This window comes from Chionomys nivalis, chromosome 3 (assembly GCF_950005125.1).
Source record: "Chionomys nivalis chromosome 3, mChiNiv1.1, whole genome shotgun sequence".
In the NCBI taxonomy this organism is placed as follows: Eukaryota; Metazoa; Chordata; class Mammalia; order Rodentia; family Cricetidae; genus Chionomys; species Chionomys nivalis.
In genome coordinates, this window is record NC_080088.1 from 95,669,164 (window position 1) to 95,689,885 (window position 20,722).

Genomic DNA, 20,722 nt, shown 5'->3' on the forward strand with positions numbered 1-20,722 from the left:
TAATACATGAACTGGCTTTGTGGGAGCGTAGCCTGTTTGGATGCTCACCTTCCTGGACCTAGATAGAAGTGGGAGGACCTTGGTCTTCATGTAGAGCAGGGAATTTGGACTGCTCTTCAGTATCGAGATTGAGGGGGAGTGGACTAGGGGGAGGAGAAGTGGAGTGGGGATAGGGGGAGGGGAGCGGGGGGAGGGGTCAATATGTGTGAGGAGGGGGAGGGAAATGGGAAACGGGGAGCAGTTGGAAATTTTAAGTAAAAAAGAATAAAAAAAAAGGAAAAAAAATTATGAGACAGCATCAAACCCAGAAGTGATTTCAAAATATATGAAAATTGTAGCAATGCATGAAGACATGAAGACAGACGACAGAGGATACCAATGGGAAGACAAAAAGACACACGGAGTTTACTACTCCGTTACTAAGAGTTTTAAGATATTAAGAGAGATATTAACCAAATTTTATCAAAATACTACTGGTATTACCTTAGAAGTGGAGAAATTAACCTTAAAAGATACAGAACCTGAAGGAATTGTTCTACCTAAAAACTATATCAAAATTAAAATAAGGAAAACTATTTAATATTTGTATGAAGATACAACCAGTGAGATGAATGAGAGACAGCATCACAATCAGATAAAATTATATTTGCCTCTGTGTATTAATTCCTTTTTTTGGGTGGGAGTTCAAGCAGGGTTTCTCTGTATAGTTCTAGATGTCCTGGAACTCACTCTGTAGACCAGGCTGGCCTCCATCTCACTGAGATCTGTCAGCCTCTGCCTGCCAAGTGCTGGGATTAAAGGTATGCACCACCACCACTCGACTCATTATTAATTCTTACATAGAGAGTCTTCTAATAAATATAATAGGACAATCCTGAGATTATTCTCAGCAGACTTTTTAAAGAATCAGTTCTAATGAACCAGAATGTGGCAAAAACATTTTTATACCCTGTTTCTACTGCCACTTGAGCCCCTCCCTGTTGTGGGAATCTAGCAGAGCCACTGTACGTAGGGTAAACATTAGGATGAATAGTTGTTTTCTAGATGTACTTTGACCCTGAAGAAACCCTGTGGAAGATACTGACTATTTTCTGTGATTTATAGAGTTGTTTTTCTGAAGCAGCTTAACAGCTTTTGCATGGCTTTGGTCACAAGACTATCTGGGCACACCTGGATAGCTTGAATTATTGTGTACTGTAAACCAGTACACAATAAGGACTAAAGTGGCAGGAGTGCGATATTTTCCTTTAGAAAACTTACAGATTAGATCAGGGCTATGGTATGAGAAACTTTTTTTTTCTCAAAAAAACAAATTTTGTGGAATAATAAAGAAGGGCCTAAAATTCAAAAAAAAAAAAAAAGAAATAGGTATGGTCATTTTTAAAATTATTTATTTATTTATTAAAGATTTCTGCCTCTTCCCCGCCACAGTCTCCCATTTCCCTCCCCCTCCCTCAATCAAGTCTCCCTCCCTCGTTAGCCCAAAGAGCAATCAGGGTTCCCTGTCCTGTGGGAAGTCCAAGGACCACCCACCTCCATCCAGGTCTAGTAAGGTGAGCATCCAAACTGCCTAGGCTCCCACAAAGCCAGTATGTTCAGTAGGATCAAAAACCCATTGCCATTGTTCTTGAGTTCTCAGTAGTCCTCATTGTCTGCTATGTTCAGTGAGTCCGGTTTTATCCCATGCTTTTTCAGACCCAGGCCACCTGGCATTGGTGAGTTCCCAATAGAACATCCAAATGGCCAAAGACACTTAAGATCATGCTCAACTTCCTTAGCGATCAGGGAAATGCAAATCAAGACAACATTAAGATACCATCTTACACCTGTCAGAATGGCTAAAATAAAAAACACCAATGATAGCCTCTGCTGGAGAGGTTGTGGAGAAAGGGGTACATTCATCCATTGCTGGTGGGACTGCAAACTTGTGCAACCACTTTAGAATGCAGTGTGGCGATTTCTCAGGAAAGTCGGGTTCAACCTACCTCTCGACCCAGCAATACCACTATTGGGAATACACCCAAGAGATGCCCTATCATACAGCAAAAGTATATGCTCAACTATGTTCATAGCAGCATTGTTTGTAATAGCCAGAATCTGGAAACAACCTAGATGCCCTTCAATGGAAGAATGGATGAAGAAGGTATGGAATATATACATATTAGAGTACTACTCAGCAGTAAAAAACAATGACTTCTTGAATTTTGCATACAAATGGATGGAAATAGAAAACACTATCCTGAGTGAGGTATCCCAGACCCAAAAAGAGGAACATGGGATGTACTCACTCATATTTGGTTTCTAGCCATAAATAAAGGACATTGAGCCTATAAATCGTGATCCTAGAGAAGCTAAATAAGAAGTTGATCCCAAAGAGAAACATATAAGCATCCTCCTGAATATTAACCTTCATCAGGTGATGAAAGGAGACAGAGACAGGTACCCACATTGGAGCACCGGACTGAAATCTCAAGGTCCAGATCAGGAGCAGAAGGAGAGAGAGCACGAGCAAGGAACTCAGGACTGCGAGGGGTGCACCCACACACTGAGACAATGAGGTATGGTCTTGATAGAGAAAGTGTGTCATTATAGAGAAGGGCTTGGCAGTCTCAAGCCACCTCCACCGAGGCAATTCAATTCCAGTTGCCTTTGGGTGAAAATGAAAGGATGCTAAGCACTAGCTCCATGTCTGCCTACATGCTGACTTGCTTCCCGCTATGACAACAGTGGACTAAAATTCTAAATTGTAAGTGAAACACACTAGCTGAAGCTTTCTCTTCATAAGAGTTGCTGTGGCCATGGTGTCTCATCACAGCAATAACAACTTGAACTAACACAAATATAAATACAAGTATAAATACAAATTCACATATGTAGCTACTCATGTACTCCTAATACATGTGTATTTTTGAGTCAATATATAATATATACATATGAAAATATATCCACACATGGTTTATATATATATATACATATATATATGTGTTTATACACATATGTATTTTCTTGGACACATATATGAAGAACTTTAAGAATTTATCCAGTGAGGGAAGAGGTGGGCAGAATTTTACACAAAAATTGTCATAATCTTCTTCACATACAATTTTATTGTATTATTAAACTTTTAGTATAAACTATTAAACTATTAATATAAACTTTAATGTTAATACTTCATGATCCCAGTCCTAGAGTTATATGTAATAATAATCTCTAACCTTAAAACTGAATGTTACTGAGAGGCTCACCAGATAGAAAATAAGCAAAAATCAGCAACATAGGTAACCTACATTTCAAGCTCTACATGATATCTCCTGAACAGTGAACAGTAAGGCTGCTCAAATGGAAATGATAGCCCACCAGGAAAGTCTGCTGACAAGACTTTCACATGACCCATCCTCAGCTTGAAAATTGTGCAGAGAGTTTCCAATTTGCGCTAGAGAGGTGGAGCAGCAGCTAACACCATTGGCTGCTCTTGCAGGGCATGCAGGTTCAGTTCCCAGCACCCAAATAACTGCTCACAATGGTCTACACTTCCAGTCCCTGGAAATCCAATGCTTTTTATTAACTAGCATAGGCTAACAGGCATGCATGCAGTACACATACATACAAGCATGAAAAACATTCATGTGCACAAAATTAATGATAAATATATATGTTAAAGATACAGGTTTTGTGAGTTATCTGTTCAGGTGTGGGGGTTTGATATTGCAGTTGCCTTTGAGTCATTCATGCTCCTGCATGTAAACTTTCAACCAAACTACTGTGATAACTTGATAAACTCATGTCTCTTCAAGGGTGCCTTGGAGGATGGGATACATTGATTTATTAATTTTTCCTACTTAGATCAATGATTATTTGCATGATCTATTATGCAAATGCTAACTGTGGTCTTGGTGGTTTTTCACAGCAGCAGAAACCTTAACTAAGACACACATGCAAATACATATATAAATACATACTTGTATAGGTAATTACTCACATTCATCTATACTATTGATCCGTGTGTATATATGAGTGTACGTGTGTGTGTGTGTGTGTGTGTGTGTATAAAATCATTCTTGGCTACAAATATTGACAACTACAAAAATTTATCCAATGTGATACCAGGAGGACAGAATATAACATAAAAGAACACAGAGCATTAATTCCCTCCACCTTCCATTTTAGCATAAACTTTTATGTTAATGTTTGGTGATCCTAGTCCTCGAGTTAATATGCAATAACACTTTCTAATCTTGAGTTTGAATACTAGTAAGGAGCTCACCAGAGTTAGTAAATAAGCAAACATCAGCAATATTGATAATGTGCGATGAAAGTTCTACCTGATACCCACAGAATAGTGAAGAGTGTGGTTGCTCATAGGAGGAGGTTATCCCACGAGCAGAGCCTCCTGAGAAGACTCTCTCTCCTGGCCTATCCCTCAGCTTTAACAGTGTGCAGAGGTTCTCAGGTGCAGCCTTTGGGATGGAGAGGTGGTTCAGCAACTAACAGCAGTTGCTGATCTTGCGTGATATTCAGGTTCAGTTCCCAGCTCTCAAATGACTGCTCACAATAGTCTACAATTCTAGTTCCTGGGAATTCAAAACATTTCCCTTAACTTAAATAGGCATCAGGTAGATGTGTGATACACATACAAACATGTATGCAAAACATTCATATGAACAAAATTAATAATAAATATATATTTAAAGACATAGCTTTTTCCAGTCATCATCTGTTCAGTTATGAGGATTTGATGCTGCAGTTGCCTTTGAATTATTCATCACCTGCAAGTAACCTTTCAAACAAACTCCTGTGAGAAATTGATAACTCATTTCTGATCCTATTGAGAAAGTGGGGCTGGTCTATTGGGAGCTCGCCAAGGCCAGTTGAACTGAGTCTGAAAAAGCATGGGATAAAACCGGACTCTCTGAACATGGCGGACAATGAGGGCTGATGAGAAGCCAAGGATATTGGCACTGGGTTTTGATCCTACTGCATGTACTGGCTTTGAGGGAGCCTAGCCTGTTTGAATGCTCACCTTCCTAGACCTGGATGGAGGGGGGAGGACCTTGGACTTCCCACAGGGAAGGCAACCCTGACTGCTCTTTGGACTGCAGAGGGAGGGGGAGAGGATTGGGGGGAGGGGAAGGGGAGTGGGGGGAAGGGGAATGGGAGGTTGGGAGGAGGCGGAAATTTTTTTCAATAAAAATAAATTTAAAAATTTTAAAAAAAGAAAGAAATTGATAACTCATGTCTCTCCAAGGGGAACTTTGGGGAAAGGGCTACACTGATCTGTTAATCAAGTTCTACTAAGATCAAAGGTATTTGCTCCCATCTACTTTGATCTGCTAATTGTGTCCTATTGAGATCAAGGGTATTTACTTCCATATTTCCCAGGAAGCTAGAACTGCACCATCTGTTAGCCAAATGGTAACTGTGGTCTAGAAAACTTAACTAAGATGCATATGCACATACATATATAAATACATATTATTGTATGTATTCATACATATACATGTATACTATTGAGTCAATTTAAATACATATATACATTCTTGGATACAAATATTGACAACTAAAAGAAGTTATTCAGTGAGGTAACAGGTGGGCAGAATAAAACATAAAAACTAAGAGCATTAATTACTCCCACCTATCTTTTTATTTTAAACTATTCTTTTAATACTTAGTGGTCCAAGACTTAGATTTAATATGTAGTAACACTTTCTAACCTTGAGTTAGAAAGGGACTCACCAGAGTTAATAAATAATCAAACATCAGCAACTTGGGTGATCTGCAAGACAAAGTTCACCTGATACCTCATGAACAGTGAACAGTGAGGTTGCTCAGAGCAGGAATTTAGACCACCATCAGAGCCTCCTGACAAGACTCTCAAATTGCCCATCCCTCAGCTTGAAAATTGTGCAGAGTTTCCCATGTATATCCTTTGGGCTAGAGAGGTGGCTCGGCAACTAACAGCATTGGCTGCTCTTTCAGGGCATGCAGGTTCAGTTCCCAGCACCCAAATAACTGGAAATCCAGTGCAGTTCTCGTAATTTAAATGTGCATCAGATAGGCATGTGATACATATACATACAGGCATGAAGAACATTTATATGCACAAAATTAAAAATAAATACATATTTTAAAGATACAGCTTTTTTGAGTCATCATCTGCTCACGTGTGGGGGTTTGATGCTGTGGTTGCCTTTGAGTTATTCATTGTCCTTCAAGTAACATTTTAAATAAACTCCTGTGATAACCTCATAAAGTTTTGTGTCTCTAGGGGTATTTTGTAGGAAGAGCTTCTTTGATGTGTCAATTGTGTCCTACTTAGGTCAGAAGGTATTTGCTCCTGTATTTCCCAGAAAAGTGAAATTTCACCATGTATTACCCACATGAACTCATGAGGTGATAGCCCACATAAAATACAATTTCTATGCCCTATTTCTTTCTAGACCATAGACATCACCATGTTAGTTTTCTGCAATAGGATAATAAGTCATAAGGTATTTATTTATTAACTATGTTGGTAACACAACAATCTCTGTTACAAAATTTTTTGGGAAGGCAGGCCTGAGTCAAGTAATCATTTGCAACTCAAATGTAGTTTCCATCCTTGGGAGTCCTAGGTCCCTTAAAACTTCCTATTGCAGACTGATGAAGACATGACAAGAGTAAAGGCAGAAAACAAACCAAGAGAAACAGCTAACTGTAATCACTTTAAACCTTCCTCTGATTTTTTTACAGCACCGATTTCTTGAAAAGCATTTAGAACATTTGGCCAGAAACACAGTGCGTTAAATGGTTTAGTTTGCAGTAGAATTCTATTCAGCTGTGGCAGAATTAATTTCCACTAGATGATATTTTTTTGATTTTCCTGACAGGGAAAAGCAACCTAAGAATCGTACAAACTCTAGGGCAACAAAGGAGAGGCATCCAACCCATTACTCACAGGTAGAGGAGCACCAGGATGCTAGCCAGCAGAGCCCACGTTTCCATGGAAAAATTTAAAATTGGTTCCATTGATTTTTTTTTCTTTCAAGAAATTTGCTCTCTGATGTTTCCTCCTTGGTGAGGACTTAAATACTCTTTCTGAGTCCAGGTGTGAATCTGTGAAGCCAAGCCACAGTATTTATGTGCTAGGAAAAGGGGTGGAGGAGGTGATACTGCCAGTAGAAAGATGACTTGTGACTCTAACACGGGTATTGACATTTTAACACTTTAATAGTTAATTTTAGAGAGCAGTGAATGCCTGACTAGCAGGTAGGCCTCAAGGTCCCTGCGAGGGAGTGCGGGCCCCTGCTGCTGGGGCTGCAGCGTCTGCTGTGTTCTTCTGGACCCGCACTGCCTGCCTCGTTCTTCCCTTTGTCCCTGGCTCATTAGGCTACCAGGCGTCCCTGTGTAGGTGCTGAGAAGTTCCATCTGGACGGATGAGTGTGTGCTATCCTGGGGCGGACTGCCCCAGAAAAGAGCACAAATCCCCCTCCCCCAGCTCCTGCTGCAGGGCTTTCTTTCCTACACACGCCCCCCCAAGCCTGACTTATCTGCAAGGTCCTTTGCTGAGGAACAGCTTCCTGATCCTTCACTAACGCTACCCACTCAGAGTGGTGAGTGCCTGCCTACCGGGCAGGCCTCAAGAACCCCCGAAAGGGAGCACGGGCACCTACAGCTTGTGCTGCAGGGTCGCCTGTGTTCTACTCGACCCCGCCCTACCCCCCACATTTGCAATTTTGTCCGCGGGTCATTGGACTTCCAGGCGTCCATGTTTTGGTGTTGAGGAGTCCATCTGGAAGGGAACGGTTCCTGCCCCTACACTGAGGAGATACACCCAGAGAGTTAGTCACAGCAAAGACTGGACCAAGACACCAGGCCCCTCCTGGCTCCATTTGAAGGAAGAGATGGGCAGGCGCCAATGCAAGAATTTCTCCAACAACCTGAAAGGCAACGTGACATCACCAGAATCCAGGAATCCCTAAATAAGAAGAATTGTACACCCTATTCTAGAAGAATTAGAAGAATTCGACTGAAACGTGAATTATATGAAAATAATAGAGGACCTTAAACAGGAGGTGAAAAACTGCCATAACCAATTAGAGATTACAAACAAAAAGGTAGAGGAAATGAATAAATCTCTCAAAGATACCCAAGAAAACCAAGAGAAACAATAAAAAGCAATCAAACAGGTAAGGGAAACGGTTCAAGACTTGAAGAATGAAATGGAAGTAATGAAGAAAACACAAACCGAGGGAAGGATGGAGATGGAAAATTGGGATAAATGAACAGGAAATACAGAGACAAGTACTACCAACAGATTACAAGAGATAGAAGAAAGAATCTCAGACACTGAAGATACAATAGAGAAAATAAACACACTGATCAAAGAAAACAGCAAAACCAACAAATTCTCATCACAAAACATTCAGGAAATCTGGGACACAATAAAAAGACCAAACGTAAGAATAATAGGGATAGAAGAAGGAGAAGAAGTACAGCTCAATGGTCCAAAAAATATATTTAATAAAATTATAGAAGAAAACTTTCACAACCTGAAGAAAGATATTTTTTTGAAGGTCCAAAAAGCAAACCAAACACCGAATAGACTGGATCAAAAAAAAATCTCCTCATCATATAATAATCAAAACACAAAACATACAGAATAAAGAAAGAATATTAAGAGCTGCAAAGGAAAAAGGTCAAGTTACCTATAAAGGTAAACCTATCAGACTTACACCTGACTTCTCTATGGAAACCATGAAGCCAGAAGGTCCTGGATAGATGTACTGCAGAAACTAAGAGACCATGGATGCAAGCCCAGAATACTATACCCAGCCAAGCTTTCATTCACTATAAATGGAAAAAACAAAATTTTCCAGGATAAAAACAATTTAAACAAAACGTAGCCACAAATCCAACATTACAGAAAGTAACTGAAGGAAAATAACAAGCCAAGGAGTCCAACAATGCCCACAAAAACTCAGACATCTAATGACTCTTCACCAGCACAACTTGAAGAAGGGAAACACACAAACTCTACTACCAAAAAAAAAAAAAAGAAAGGAAGAAAGAAAAATGAGTGGAGTTAACAACCTCTGGTCATTAATGGACTTAATATCAATGGACTCAACTCACCTATAAAGAGGCACAGACTAAGAGATTGGATACGAAAACAGGATCCAACATTCTGCTGTTTACAAGAAACACACTTCAACCCCAAATACAGACATCTACTCAGAGTAAAGGGCTGGGAAAAGGTTTATCAAGCAAACGGACCTAAGAAACAAGCAGGTGTGGCCATACTAATTTCTAAGAAAGTTGACTTCAAACTAAAATCAATCAGAAGAGATGGGGAGGGATATTTTTTACTCATAACAGGAACAATTCATCAGGATGAAGTCTCAATCCTGAATATCTATGCCCCTAATATAAAAGCACCCACTTATGTAAAAGAAACGTTACTAAAACTCAAGGCAGTCATCAAACCACACACACTAATAGTAGGAGATTTCAACACTTCTCTCTCACCACTGGACAGGTCAATCAGACAGAAAACTGACAGAGAAATAAGAGGATTAAGGGGGGTAATGAATCAAATGGACTTAACAGACATCTATAGAACACTCCACCCAAATAGGAAAGAATATACCTTCTTCTCTGCAACTCATGGAACCTTCTTGAAAATAGACCACATACACGGTAACAAAGCAAACTTACACAGTTACAAAAAAATATTAGTAACTACCTGTGTCTTATCAGATCAACATGGATTAAAGTTAGAATTCAACAACAATGCTACCCCCAGAAAGCCTAGGAACTCATGGAAACTGGACAGTCAACTACTGAACCACACCTGGATCAAGGAAGAAATAAAGAAAGAAATTAAAGTCTTTCTTGAATTCAATGAAAACGAAGACTCAACATACTCAAACCTATGGAACACTATGAAAGCAGTGCTAAGAGGAAAGTTCATAGCATTAAGTGCCCACTTAAAGAAAACGGAGAAAGCACACATTGGAGACTTAATAGCCCACCTGAAAGCTCTAGAAAAAAAAAGAAGCAGACTCACCTAGGATAAGTAGAAGACTGGAAATAATCAAATTGAGGGCTGAAATCAACAAAATAGAAACACAGAAAACAATCTAAAGAATCAATGAAACAAAAAGCTGGTTCTTGGAGAAAATCAATAAGATTGATAAACCCCTATCCAAACTAATCAAACGGCAGAGAGAGAATTAGCAAATTAATAAGATCAGAAATGAAAAGGGGGACATAACCACATACACAGAGGAAATTCAGAGAATCGTTAGATCTTACTACAAAAGCCTGTATGTCACAAATCTGGAAAATGTAAAAGAAATGGAGACTTTTTTAGATAAGTACCATATACCAAAGTTAAACCATGACCAGGTGAACAATCTAAATAGACCTGTTAGTCGCGAAGAATTAGAAGTTGTTATAAAAAACCTCCCCACCAAAAAAAGCCCAGGTCCAGACGGCTTCAATGCAGAATTCTACCAGAACTTCCAAGAAGACCTAATACATATACTCCTTAATGTATTTCACAATATAGAAACAGAGAAGTCATTGCCAAATTCCTTTTAGGAAGCTGCAGTTACTCTGATACCAAAACCACACAAAGACACAACCAAGAAAGAGAACTACAGGCCAATCTCACTTATGAACATCGACACAAAAATACTCAATAAAATACTGGCAAACCGAATCCAAGAACACATTAGAAAAATTATCCATTATGATCAAGTAGGCTTCATCCCAGAGATGCAGGGCTGGTTCAACATACGAAAATCTATCAATGTAATCCATCATATAAATAAACTGAAAGAAAAAACCATATGATCATTTCATTAGATGCTGAAAAGGCATTCGACAAAATTCAACATCCCTTTATGATAAAGGTCTTAGAGAGATTAGGAATACAAGGGCCGTACATAAGTATAATAAAAGCTATTTATAGCAAGCCGTCAGCTAACAACAAATTAAATGGAGAGAAACTCAAAGCTATTCCACTAATATCAGGAACACGACAAGGTTGTCCACTCTCTCCATACCTCTTTAATATAGTGCTTGAAATTCTATCAATAGCAATAAGACAACATAAGGGGATCAAAGGGATTCAAATTGGAAAGGAAGAAGTTAAACTTTCATTATTTGCAGACGATATGATAGTGTACATTAGCGACCCCAAAAAATCCAGCAAAGAACTCCTTCAGCTGATAAACACCTTTAGTAGCATTGGAGGATACAAGATCAATTACAAAAAATCAGTTGTCCTCCTATACACAAAGGATAAGGAAGCAGAGATGGAAATCAGAGAAGAATCACCCTTCACGATAGCCACAAATAGCATAAAGTATCTTGGGGTAACTCTAACCAAGGAAGTGAAGGATCTATTTGACAAGAACTTTAAGTCTATGAATAAAGAAATTGAGGAGGATACCAGAAAATGGAAGGATCTCCCTTGCTCTTGGATTGGGAGGATCAACATAGTAAAAATGGCAATTCTACCAAGGGCAATTTATAGATTCAATGCAATCCCCATTAAAATCCCATCAAAATTCTTCACAGATCTTGAGAGGACATTAATCAACTTTATATGGAGAAACAAAAAACCCAGGATAGCCAAAACAATATTATATAATAAAGGATCGTCTGGAGGCATTACCATCCCTGACCTCAAACTCTATTACAGAGCCTCAGTATTGAAAACAGCTTGGTATTGGCATAAAAACAGAGAAGTCAATCAATGGAACCGAGTAGAAGACCCTGATTTTAACCCACAAACATATGAACACCTAATTTTTGATAAAGGAGCTAAAAGTATTCAATGGAAAAGAGAGAGCATCTTCAACAAATGGTGCTGGCAGAACTGGTTGTCAACGTGTAGAAGAATGAGAATAGATCCATATCTATCACCATGCACAAAACTCAAGTCAGAATGTATTAAAGACCTCAATATCAGTCTGAAAACACTGAACCTGATAGAAGAAAAAGTGGGAAGTACTCTACAACATATGGGTACAGGAGATCACTTCCTATGTTTATCCCCAGCAGCACAGACATTAAGCACAACATTGAATAAATGGGACCTCCTGAAACTGAGAAGCTTCTGTAAAGCAAAGGACACTGTCACTAAGACAAAAAGGCAACCCACTGACTGGGAGAAGATCTTCACCAACCCTGCAACAGACAAAGGTCTAATCTCCAAAATATATAAAGAACTCAAGAAACTAGACTTTAAAATGCTAATTAACCCAATTAAAAAATGGGATACTGAACTGAACAGAGAATTCTCAACAGAAGAAATTCAAATGGCCAAAAGACACTTAAGGTCATGCTCAACCTCCTTAGCGATAAGGGAAATGCAAATTAAAACAACTTTGAGATACCATCTTACACCTGTCAGAATGGCTAAAATCAAAAACATCAATGATGTCCTTTGCTGGAGAGGTTGTGGAGTAGGGGGCATACTCATTCATTGCTGGTGGGAATGCAAACTTGTGCAACCACTTTGGAAATCAGTGTGGCGATTTCTCAGGAAATTTGGGATCAACCTACCCCAGATCCAGTAATACCACTCTTGGGAATATACCCAAGAGATCCTCTATCACATGACAAAAGTATCTGTTTAACTATATTCATAGCAGCATTGTTTGTAATAGCCAGAACCTGGAAACAACCTAGATGCCCTTCAATGGAAGAATGGATGAAGAAAGATTTGTATATATACATATTAGAGTACTACTCAGCGGTAAAAAACATTGGCTTTTCGAATTTTGCATGCAAATGGATGGAAATAGAAAACATTATCCTGAGTGAGGTATCCCAGACCCAAAAAGAGGAACATGGAATGTATTAACTCATAATTGGTTTCTAGCCATAAATAAAGGACAATGAGCATATAATTTGTGATCCTAGAGAAGGTATATAAGAAAGTGAACCCAAAGAAAATCGTATAGTCATCTTCCTGGATAGGGGAAGTAGACAAGATTGCCGGGCAAAAACTGGGAACTTGCGGGTGAGGTGGCATGGGGCTAAGGGGAAATGGGGTGAGAAGCGTGAGAAGGGGAAGATGGGTGGAACTTGGGGGCATGGGATGGTTGTGATATAGAAAGGTTGGATACGGGAGCAGCGAAGTATATATCCTAACTAAGGGAGCCATCTTAGGGTTGGCAAGAGACTTGACTCTAGGGCTGTCCCCAGGTTTCCAGGGAGATGTCTCCAGCTAGTTCCTTGGGCAGCTGATGGGAGGGAACCTGAAATAGCCCTATCCTATAGCCATACTGATGAATATCTTGCATATCACCATGGAACCTTCATCTGGCGATGGATGGAGATAGAGACGGAGACCCACATTGGAGCACTGGAGTGAGCTCCCAAGGTCCAAATGAGGAGCAGAAGGAGGTAGAACATGAGCAATGAAGTCAGGACCGTGGGGGGTGCACCCACCCACTGAGACATTGGGGCTGATCTATTGGGAGCTCACCAATTCCAGCTGGACTGGGACTGAAAAAGCATGGGATAAAATCGGACTCTCTGAACATGGCTGACAATGACTTCTGATGAGAAGCCAAAGACAATGGCACTGGGTTTTGATCCTACTGCATGTACTGGCTTTGTAGGAGCCTAACCTGTTTGGTTGCTTACCCTCCTAGACCTGGATGCAGGGGAGAGGACCTTGGACTTCCCACAGGACAGGGAACCCTAACTGCTCTTCAGACTAGAGAGGGTGGGGGAGAGGAGTGGGGATAGGGAGAGGGAAATGGGAGGCTTGTAGGAGGCAGAAATTTTTTCAATAAAAAAGACAAAAAAAGACAAAATCATCAAAACATAAATAATCATGGTCCAACCACTACACTCTGGTCCAACTAGCAGCTTCACAATTATGGTGGCTAGTCCAGGAAGAATATGAAGTTCAAAGTCAGCATGCAAAAATATTCTGGAGCAGGACTTTTGGGAAAATATCTACAGAGGATCTTTCAGCAGTGAGACAACCCATTATCTGGCTAGTTGGTTTTATTAACCAATGACCACTCCATTCTCATTTTTTTTGAGTTATTCTTTATTTATATTATATCAAAGTTCAATTTAGAAGGCCATTACAGTTTCTCAATTTTTTCATTTTATGTAAGGTTTTGGGAAGCTTTCACTATATCCTTTCTTCTTTTTGGAACATGGAATGCCCTGCTTGATAGGTCCTCTGGGACTCAGTTTCCTTTGAGATGGAACTGTTCTACATGATCTGACTGTACAAACCTACCTCTCGTTTTTTTCAGTTTATCTTTATTGAAATCTCTCAGACCTATAAAAGTATTTGGCAATTGTGAATAACCACATGTGATATGAATGCATAATGGGGGATAACAGGGCTAGATCATAGAGTGGGGTGAGTGAGATAGGGCAGAGAATTAATTGTTTATGTATACACTATGAGAAACTTTTTACTTTGCATACTAATTGAAAATACATTACAATGTTTACATGGTTGAAAAATAGGCTACATACCTACAGAGAAAACCAGTGGTTTGAAAAAGCCATATGTTATTAGATTTCTGGTATTTTTCAGAAAGGGATCCTGGGGGTTGTTGAGGGAATCAATGTTTACTCCAAACGATGTAGCAGTGATCACATCTGTACTGTAGGCCCCAAACATCCTGAGTAGAGAAACAGGGGAGTTAACAAGTAACACACACAACCTGTGAGCTGTCTGACTATTCATCTGTAGCCCGAGTTTATCATTGTGATGTCTTCAGAATTCAGCATGACTTTGCTAGCCACATAATTTCCAGAATCTTCTCCATTTTCAGTTTGATGATGTTAGAATAAACTTGTTTTTTTCCTGGTATTTTTCTAAAATCCTCCACAGAAATTGAAGCTTTAGACTGTCCAGTTATAAACAATAACATTCTTTCCTGACCAAATACCTCTCATGTACCACTCTGATGGTCATCTCCTTTGGACTGAAATCCCAAAAGCACTTTAAAGGCCAGGGACAAGTCCTTATCTTAATGTTAGAAGCCTCACAAACAGATCAGGCAACATGACTGTCACCTGCATGCAGAGGGCCTAAGCTGGTGCCATTCAGGGTCTCTGACTACCAGTCCAGATTCCATGAGCTCCTATGAACTCAGGTCAGCTATCTCTACCTCTCATATTTATTATTTGCCACTTCCATTGCTATTCTAAAATATTCTTTCTTTCAAAACTATATGATTTTCTTCTAGAACATACAATAAGACAACAACTAACCTAATTTTGTGTTGCATGCACAAGGGGAACTCCCCCAAGGCAATCTGGAAGGGAACTGTTACTTCTCACAAGCATACTCATAGCAGCGTAATATCACATTCCTCTTTTACTTTGGTGCTGAAATAATTCAACATGCAGAATAGTAGCTGATGGGAGTCATGTGACTTTTTTGGGAAACAATGCCTAAGAATAGCATGAACAGCTCTCCTTGTGGCAAGTCTACTTGGCAAGGATTTGTGGATAGTTCCCTGAATAATTCTGGGCAAGACACTAGGACTACGTGTGTTATGTGCTTTCCTTGTTTTTACTATGCTAGCTATACTGCTGACCTGAATGGGTCACAGTATCATGAAGTTTAAAGATACATATTTGTATAACTGTTCTGGGAAGAATGATTTTGACCACAAGAATTTTAAAGAAATACTGTTACATACATAATACCAAGATTTAATGGAAACATTCAAGGAACAGAACAGGGAATAAAGTAAAATCACAGAAACACACTGTTCTATCATTTAATAACTATGCCAATACCCCTAAAAAGTTAAGGAAGATAAACATAAGGCCAAGTGATAAGCAATGGCAACACTTAAGAATAAGGTTCCAGGTTATGTTGCTTATAGAACAAAATGGAAAAGCCTGGCATTCCCCAAGAAGGAGTAGAACAGTAAAAAATACAGAATGGATCGGTCCAATTTGGTTGGTAAGTTGATTGTGAGAACCCAGATCATACTGGATGGCACAGATGTAAATATTAAGCACAAGAGAGAAAATTGTCCTTCACCCTGCATGGTACTGTGACCATATGTGCTGACAAACAGGAAAACTGTTCTACATGAAGGTATGCCTAGTTAGAAAGTTCCTTTGTAGCTTGTAAAACTGCTCATGTTTCTGATGATAGAAATATAGATCAAAAAGATAACATCTACCTATAGGAGAGTTAGGAGACAGAAAGGGAAAGAGGCAAGGGACAAACCGGTAATTATTGTAATAATATTTAGAAACTTAGAAAGTAAAAACTAGTTGTAAAATTGTTCATGCGAGCTATTGAAACTGCATAAATAAAGACTGTTAGAGCTATCTGGAGCCACTTCATTAAACAGCTACAGGTGGTCACAATTTCTTTGTGGCAATGATTCCACACTTCTGTCCCAGGTCCAAGAATCTGTCTGGAGAAAGTCTTCAAAGTCTGTAGTAATAAGCTACCTGGCAGGCAAGGGGAGATCTCCATATGAGCCAAAGAGGCCCCAGAAAATGTGTACCCCACTATTCACACTTTCATGTTAATAGGCTTGCCTTTCTCTGCTTCATGGCTCATGTTTTTCATCAGCACATCTCCATACTTTTGGATGATGGTGAACATCTAAGCAAATTACACAAAACATTCTGTTGTTAAAATGTGAGGTTCGGAGTCCCAAAATAACAAGACATCTGCAATTATGAGAAGATAATCACGTTTTAAGTGTATTAGATCTCAATAGAGCTTAGACCATTCCTAGAACGTAATGCTCAAAAGAACATCCCTTCAAAGCGATACTGGTTTTAGTTGTTCTCAGACATATTCTTTTACATTTATCATTAAGTCTTTCATTTTCTTACCTCTTTCAGTTTTCCACTGGTGAAGGTTGGAGTTAGTAATGCTCGAACTCTCTTCCACTCTTCATTCTCACAAACAGCGACACCCTTTCTCAATAATCCAATTGGACCACAAAGCTACAATATCAAGAAAAATGGATTTTGCTCTTCACGAGATTGGTTATCTTAACAGTTGTAAAACATGGATAAAAGAAAGAACACTCCCTTAATGTCGTTTCTGACCCCCTTCTAGGTGTTTGGTTCTATTCTAGAATCTCAATAAGTTTTGATTAAAATGCCTCAAACTGGGACTGAAGTGATGTCTTATTGGTTAAGTGCACTTGCTCTTCTTGTAGAGGACCCTGTTTCAATTATCAGCACCCATATTCGGTGGTGCACAACTAACACCATTTGCAGGTATCTGATACCATCTTCTTGTGTTTATGATCACTTGTACACATTCAATGCACATACGTACACTCATATACGCACATGAAAAATAAATTAAAATATGTAAAATGCCTCAAATTAAAATAAGGATAATATAACCACATCGTGTGGTGTAAAGTGGTTATATTACAATATTATTTCAGCTCAATTTCTTCTGCTGAAAAACTGCCTGTATAGGTGAATAAGCAGGTAGAAAATCTAAAATAGTCTCCAAGGCAGTACAGAAAATACTGGATAGTTTTCTTAGTTTAGATTTCTATTATTGTGATAAAGACTATAACCAAAACCACTTTGTGGAGTAGAGGGTTTATTTTAGCTTCCAACCCTCAAGTCACACTCCAGCAGTAAGGGAAGTCAGGGCAGGGACTGAAAGTCAGAACCTAAAGGCAGAGCCTGAAGCACAAGCCGTGGAGGAACGCCACTTACTGGTTTCCTCCTCATGAATCTCTTAGCTTGCTTTCATATACAACCTAGGATTAACTGCCCAGGTGTGGCATCCATCACAGCAAGCAGGGCCCTCAGTAACTAAGAAAATGCCACATAGTCTGTCTACAGGTGACCTGAGGCAAGCATTTTCACAGTGGTGGTTCTAAATAAGACTATGTTTGTGCCATGTTTTCAAATAACAACTACCACAATAGGGTCCACATAAGAGGCTATAATGGCAAACTTACTTCACACCAGTTTTGTACCTGCAACTATCTGCAGCATGAGCTTTTTTTAAAAAAAGAAGTGACATGATGTAATAATTCTTAATATTGTCAAAATACTGAAAGGACCATGTTTTGCTTTTGTAAGTATTACTTGAATGTAATGGAAATATTTTTTCATGTTTGGTTATACAGGAATATAAGCAGAAGAGAAATATAATTATATTTTCCAAATGGAGATTTCCTTCCATCATATGCATATGTATTTGATTCTAAATTGAAATTTTCCAGTATTTCTTCATTATAAGAAATACATGTTATTAGTGATAGGGAACTTCTTCCACATGGCAAAAACATCATTAAACAAAGCCTTTGTCCAATGCCACACTTTGTGGAAAAACTTTGAAGGTTTTCCTTTAAGAAAACATTTTAAAATACCAGTCCTCACCCTTTATTCCAACTCAGTCTGACAGTTAGTTCAATGAGATAAAAATAATAAATTAAAATGCATGCAGATTTCATTGGAAAGAAAAGTATTTTTATATTTAACTCGTGTCATTAACCACATGGAACACCTAACAATTATACAAAAAAATTAAGAATATGTTAAGTGACAGTTTATCTCTAACCACTCCTACCTAAGGCTCAGGGAGCATTTTAGAAGAAGGAGTTGAAAGACTTCAAGAACTAGAGCAGTATTGTCAGACTGGCCTCTGAACATGACAGGACTATAACACACATGAACTCTTAGTTGCTATGATTACCCCAAGACACAAAGAAGACTAGTACAATTAAAAAGAAACAACATTGAGGGAAAAGTGGCTCTTGATACCACCTCCCCATCTAATGAACTAATGATAGAGTTTTGCTTGTATGTATGTATACATGTATGTATGTTATGGAATATTATTTTCACTAGGTATAAACATTTGTTTATGCTGCAGAATATTACTTTAACTGTGTAGAGGTGTGTTACTTTTTTGGTTGCATTTGTTTAACAATGTAAAGATGAATGTTTAATTATATAAAAATGTGTTGCAACTGTTTCACCTTGCCAGTATAAGGCACCTGATTGGTCTAATAAAGAGCTAGGCTGAAAGGATGGGTGGGGATGCTAGGCAGAGAGAATAATTAGGAGAAATGTAGGCTCAAGCAGCGAAGAAGGAATGAGATAAGGAGGAAGTGAGAACGAGGGAGGTTCCCAGGTCCATAAGCCAGGTAGTCATCAGCCATCCAGATATTGAGACATTGAGAAAGAAGGAAGGTAAAAAGACCAGAAGTAAAAGTGTAGATAAAGGGAAGTAGACTAAACTAAGGCCTATGATAAAGCCAAGCATTCATAAAGAATATTAAGTCTTCTGTCATGATTTGGGAGCTGGTTGGTGGCCTAAAAGAAAAACCATATTTATGTATGTGTGTATGTATGTATATGTATCACATATGTGTCGTGTCTTTAGAGCGTGACAAGGGCATTGAATACGAAGGTATTGGAGCTACAGTTGGTTGTTTGGCACCATACTACTGCTGAATATTGGACCCTTGTTCTCTATAATAGCAGTCAGCATTCTTAACTACTGAGTCATCTTTGTATTACATGTGGTATTATAAAACTGCCAATAACCTGTCTTTGGCACTAGTGCAGAAACTACTGTTGTTCTTTCGGAATAGACATTTATTTTAAAAACTTTACGGTCTACAGGAATGTGTACAGACTTGGGGAATGCTGCCATCTGGGCATGTAAAGGTCATTGCAATCTTGAAATCCCACCAAACATGGTAAATTGCACAGGACCACCCAGGAAAGACCCATAAGGGTTCTGTCATAGAGAAAGAAAGAGTTCATAAGATCCTGTCTTACACTGAGGATTTATAGGTATGTAGTGGTTACCTAGGAAGGGAGAACCACGTTCTTGTGCATTTTAGATAATGGAAGGATGTCAATGTTTGTACAAATGTGCTCTTGTAACCAACTTATATTAAATTCATTGAGTCACCATAATTTTTAAGAAAACAGTAGAAAGGAGGATAATTAGAAAGAGGAAGGGAAAGAGCAAGAGTTGAAAAACAAGTGTAGGTAATTGGAGCTAAATATAAGCAAACTACATTAAATATGTATTTATGATATGTATATGATTGAAATATGATTGAGCATCTTTTGGGTATTAGCCCCAGAGTGGTATTGCTGGATGCTGAGGTAGGTTGATTCCTAATTTTTTGAGAAACCACCATACTGATTTCAAAAGTGGTTTTCTAAGTTTGCATCTCCCCCAGCAATGGATGAGCGTTCCCCTTACTCCACATCCTCTCAAGAGTAAGCGCTCATTGTTTCTTTTTATCTTAGCCATTCTAACTTCTGTGGGATGGTATCTCAGAATTGTTTTGACTTGCATTTCCCTGACGGTTAAGGATATTGAACATTTCCTTAAGTGTCTTTTGGCCATTTGAGATTTTTCTGTTGAGAATTCTGTTTAGTTCTGTATCCCCTTTTTTAATTGGATTATTTGGAATTTTGATGTCTAATTTCTTGAGTTCTTTATATATATGGAGGTCAGTTCTCTATTTGATGTGGAGTCGGTGAAGATCTTTTCCCATTCAGTAGTCTGCCTTTTGCCTTACTGACTGTGTCCTTTCCTTTACAGAAGCATCTCAGTTTCAGGATGTCCCATTTATTTATTGTTGCTCTCACTCTCTGTCCTATTGGGGTTATATTTAGGAAGTTGTCTCATGTGCCCATGCATTGAAGGCTACTTCTCACTTTATCTTCTATCAGGTTAAGTGTGGTCAGATTTATATTGAGGTCC

At 38.8% G+C, this 20,722-nt stretch overlaps 1 protein-coding gene across 1 annotated transcript in view; it reads right to left on the minus strand.

Moving 5' to 3' along the window:
* LOC130871384 (cytochrome P450 3A6-like) overlaps positions 1–20,722 on the minus strand; it is a 145,617-nt gene that overhangs the window by 94,165 nt on the left and 30,730 nt on the right. The window contains exon 5 of the mRNA XM_057764722.1: positions 16,846–16,959. Within this exon, the coding sequence (XP_057620705.1) occupies positions 16,846–16,959 (114 nt within the window). The remainder of the gene's footprint in view (positions 1–16,845; positions 16,960–20,722) is intronic.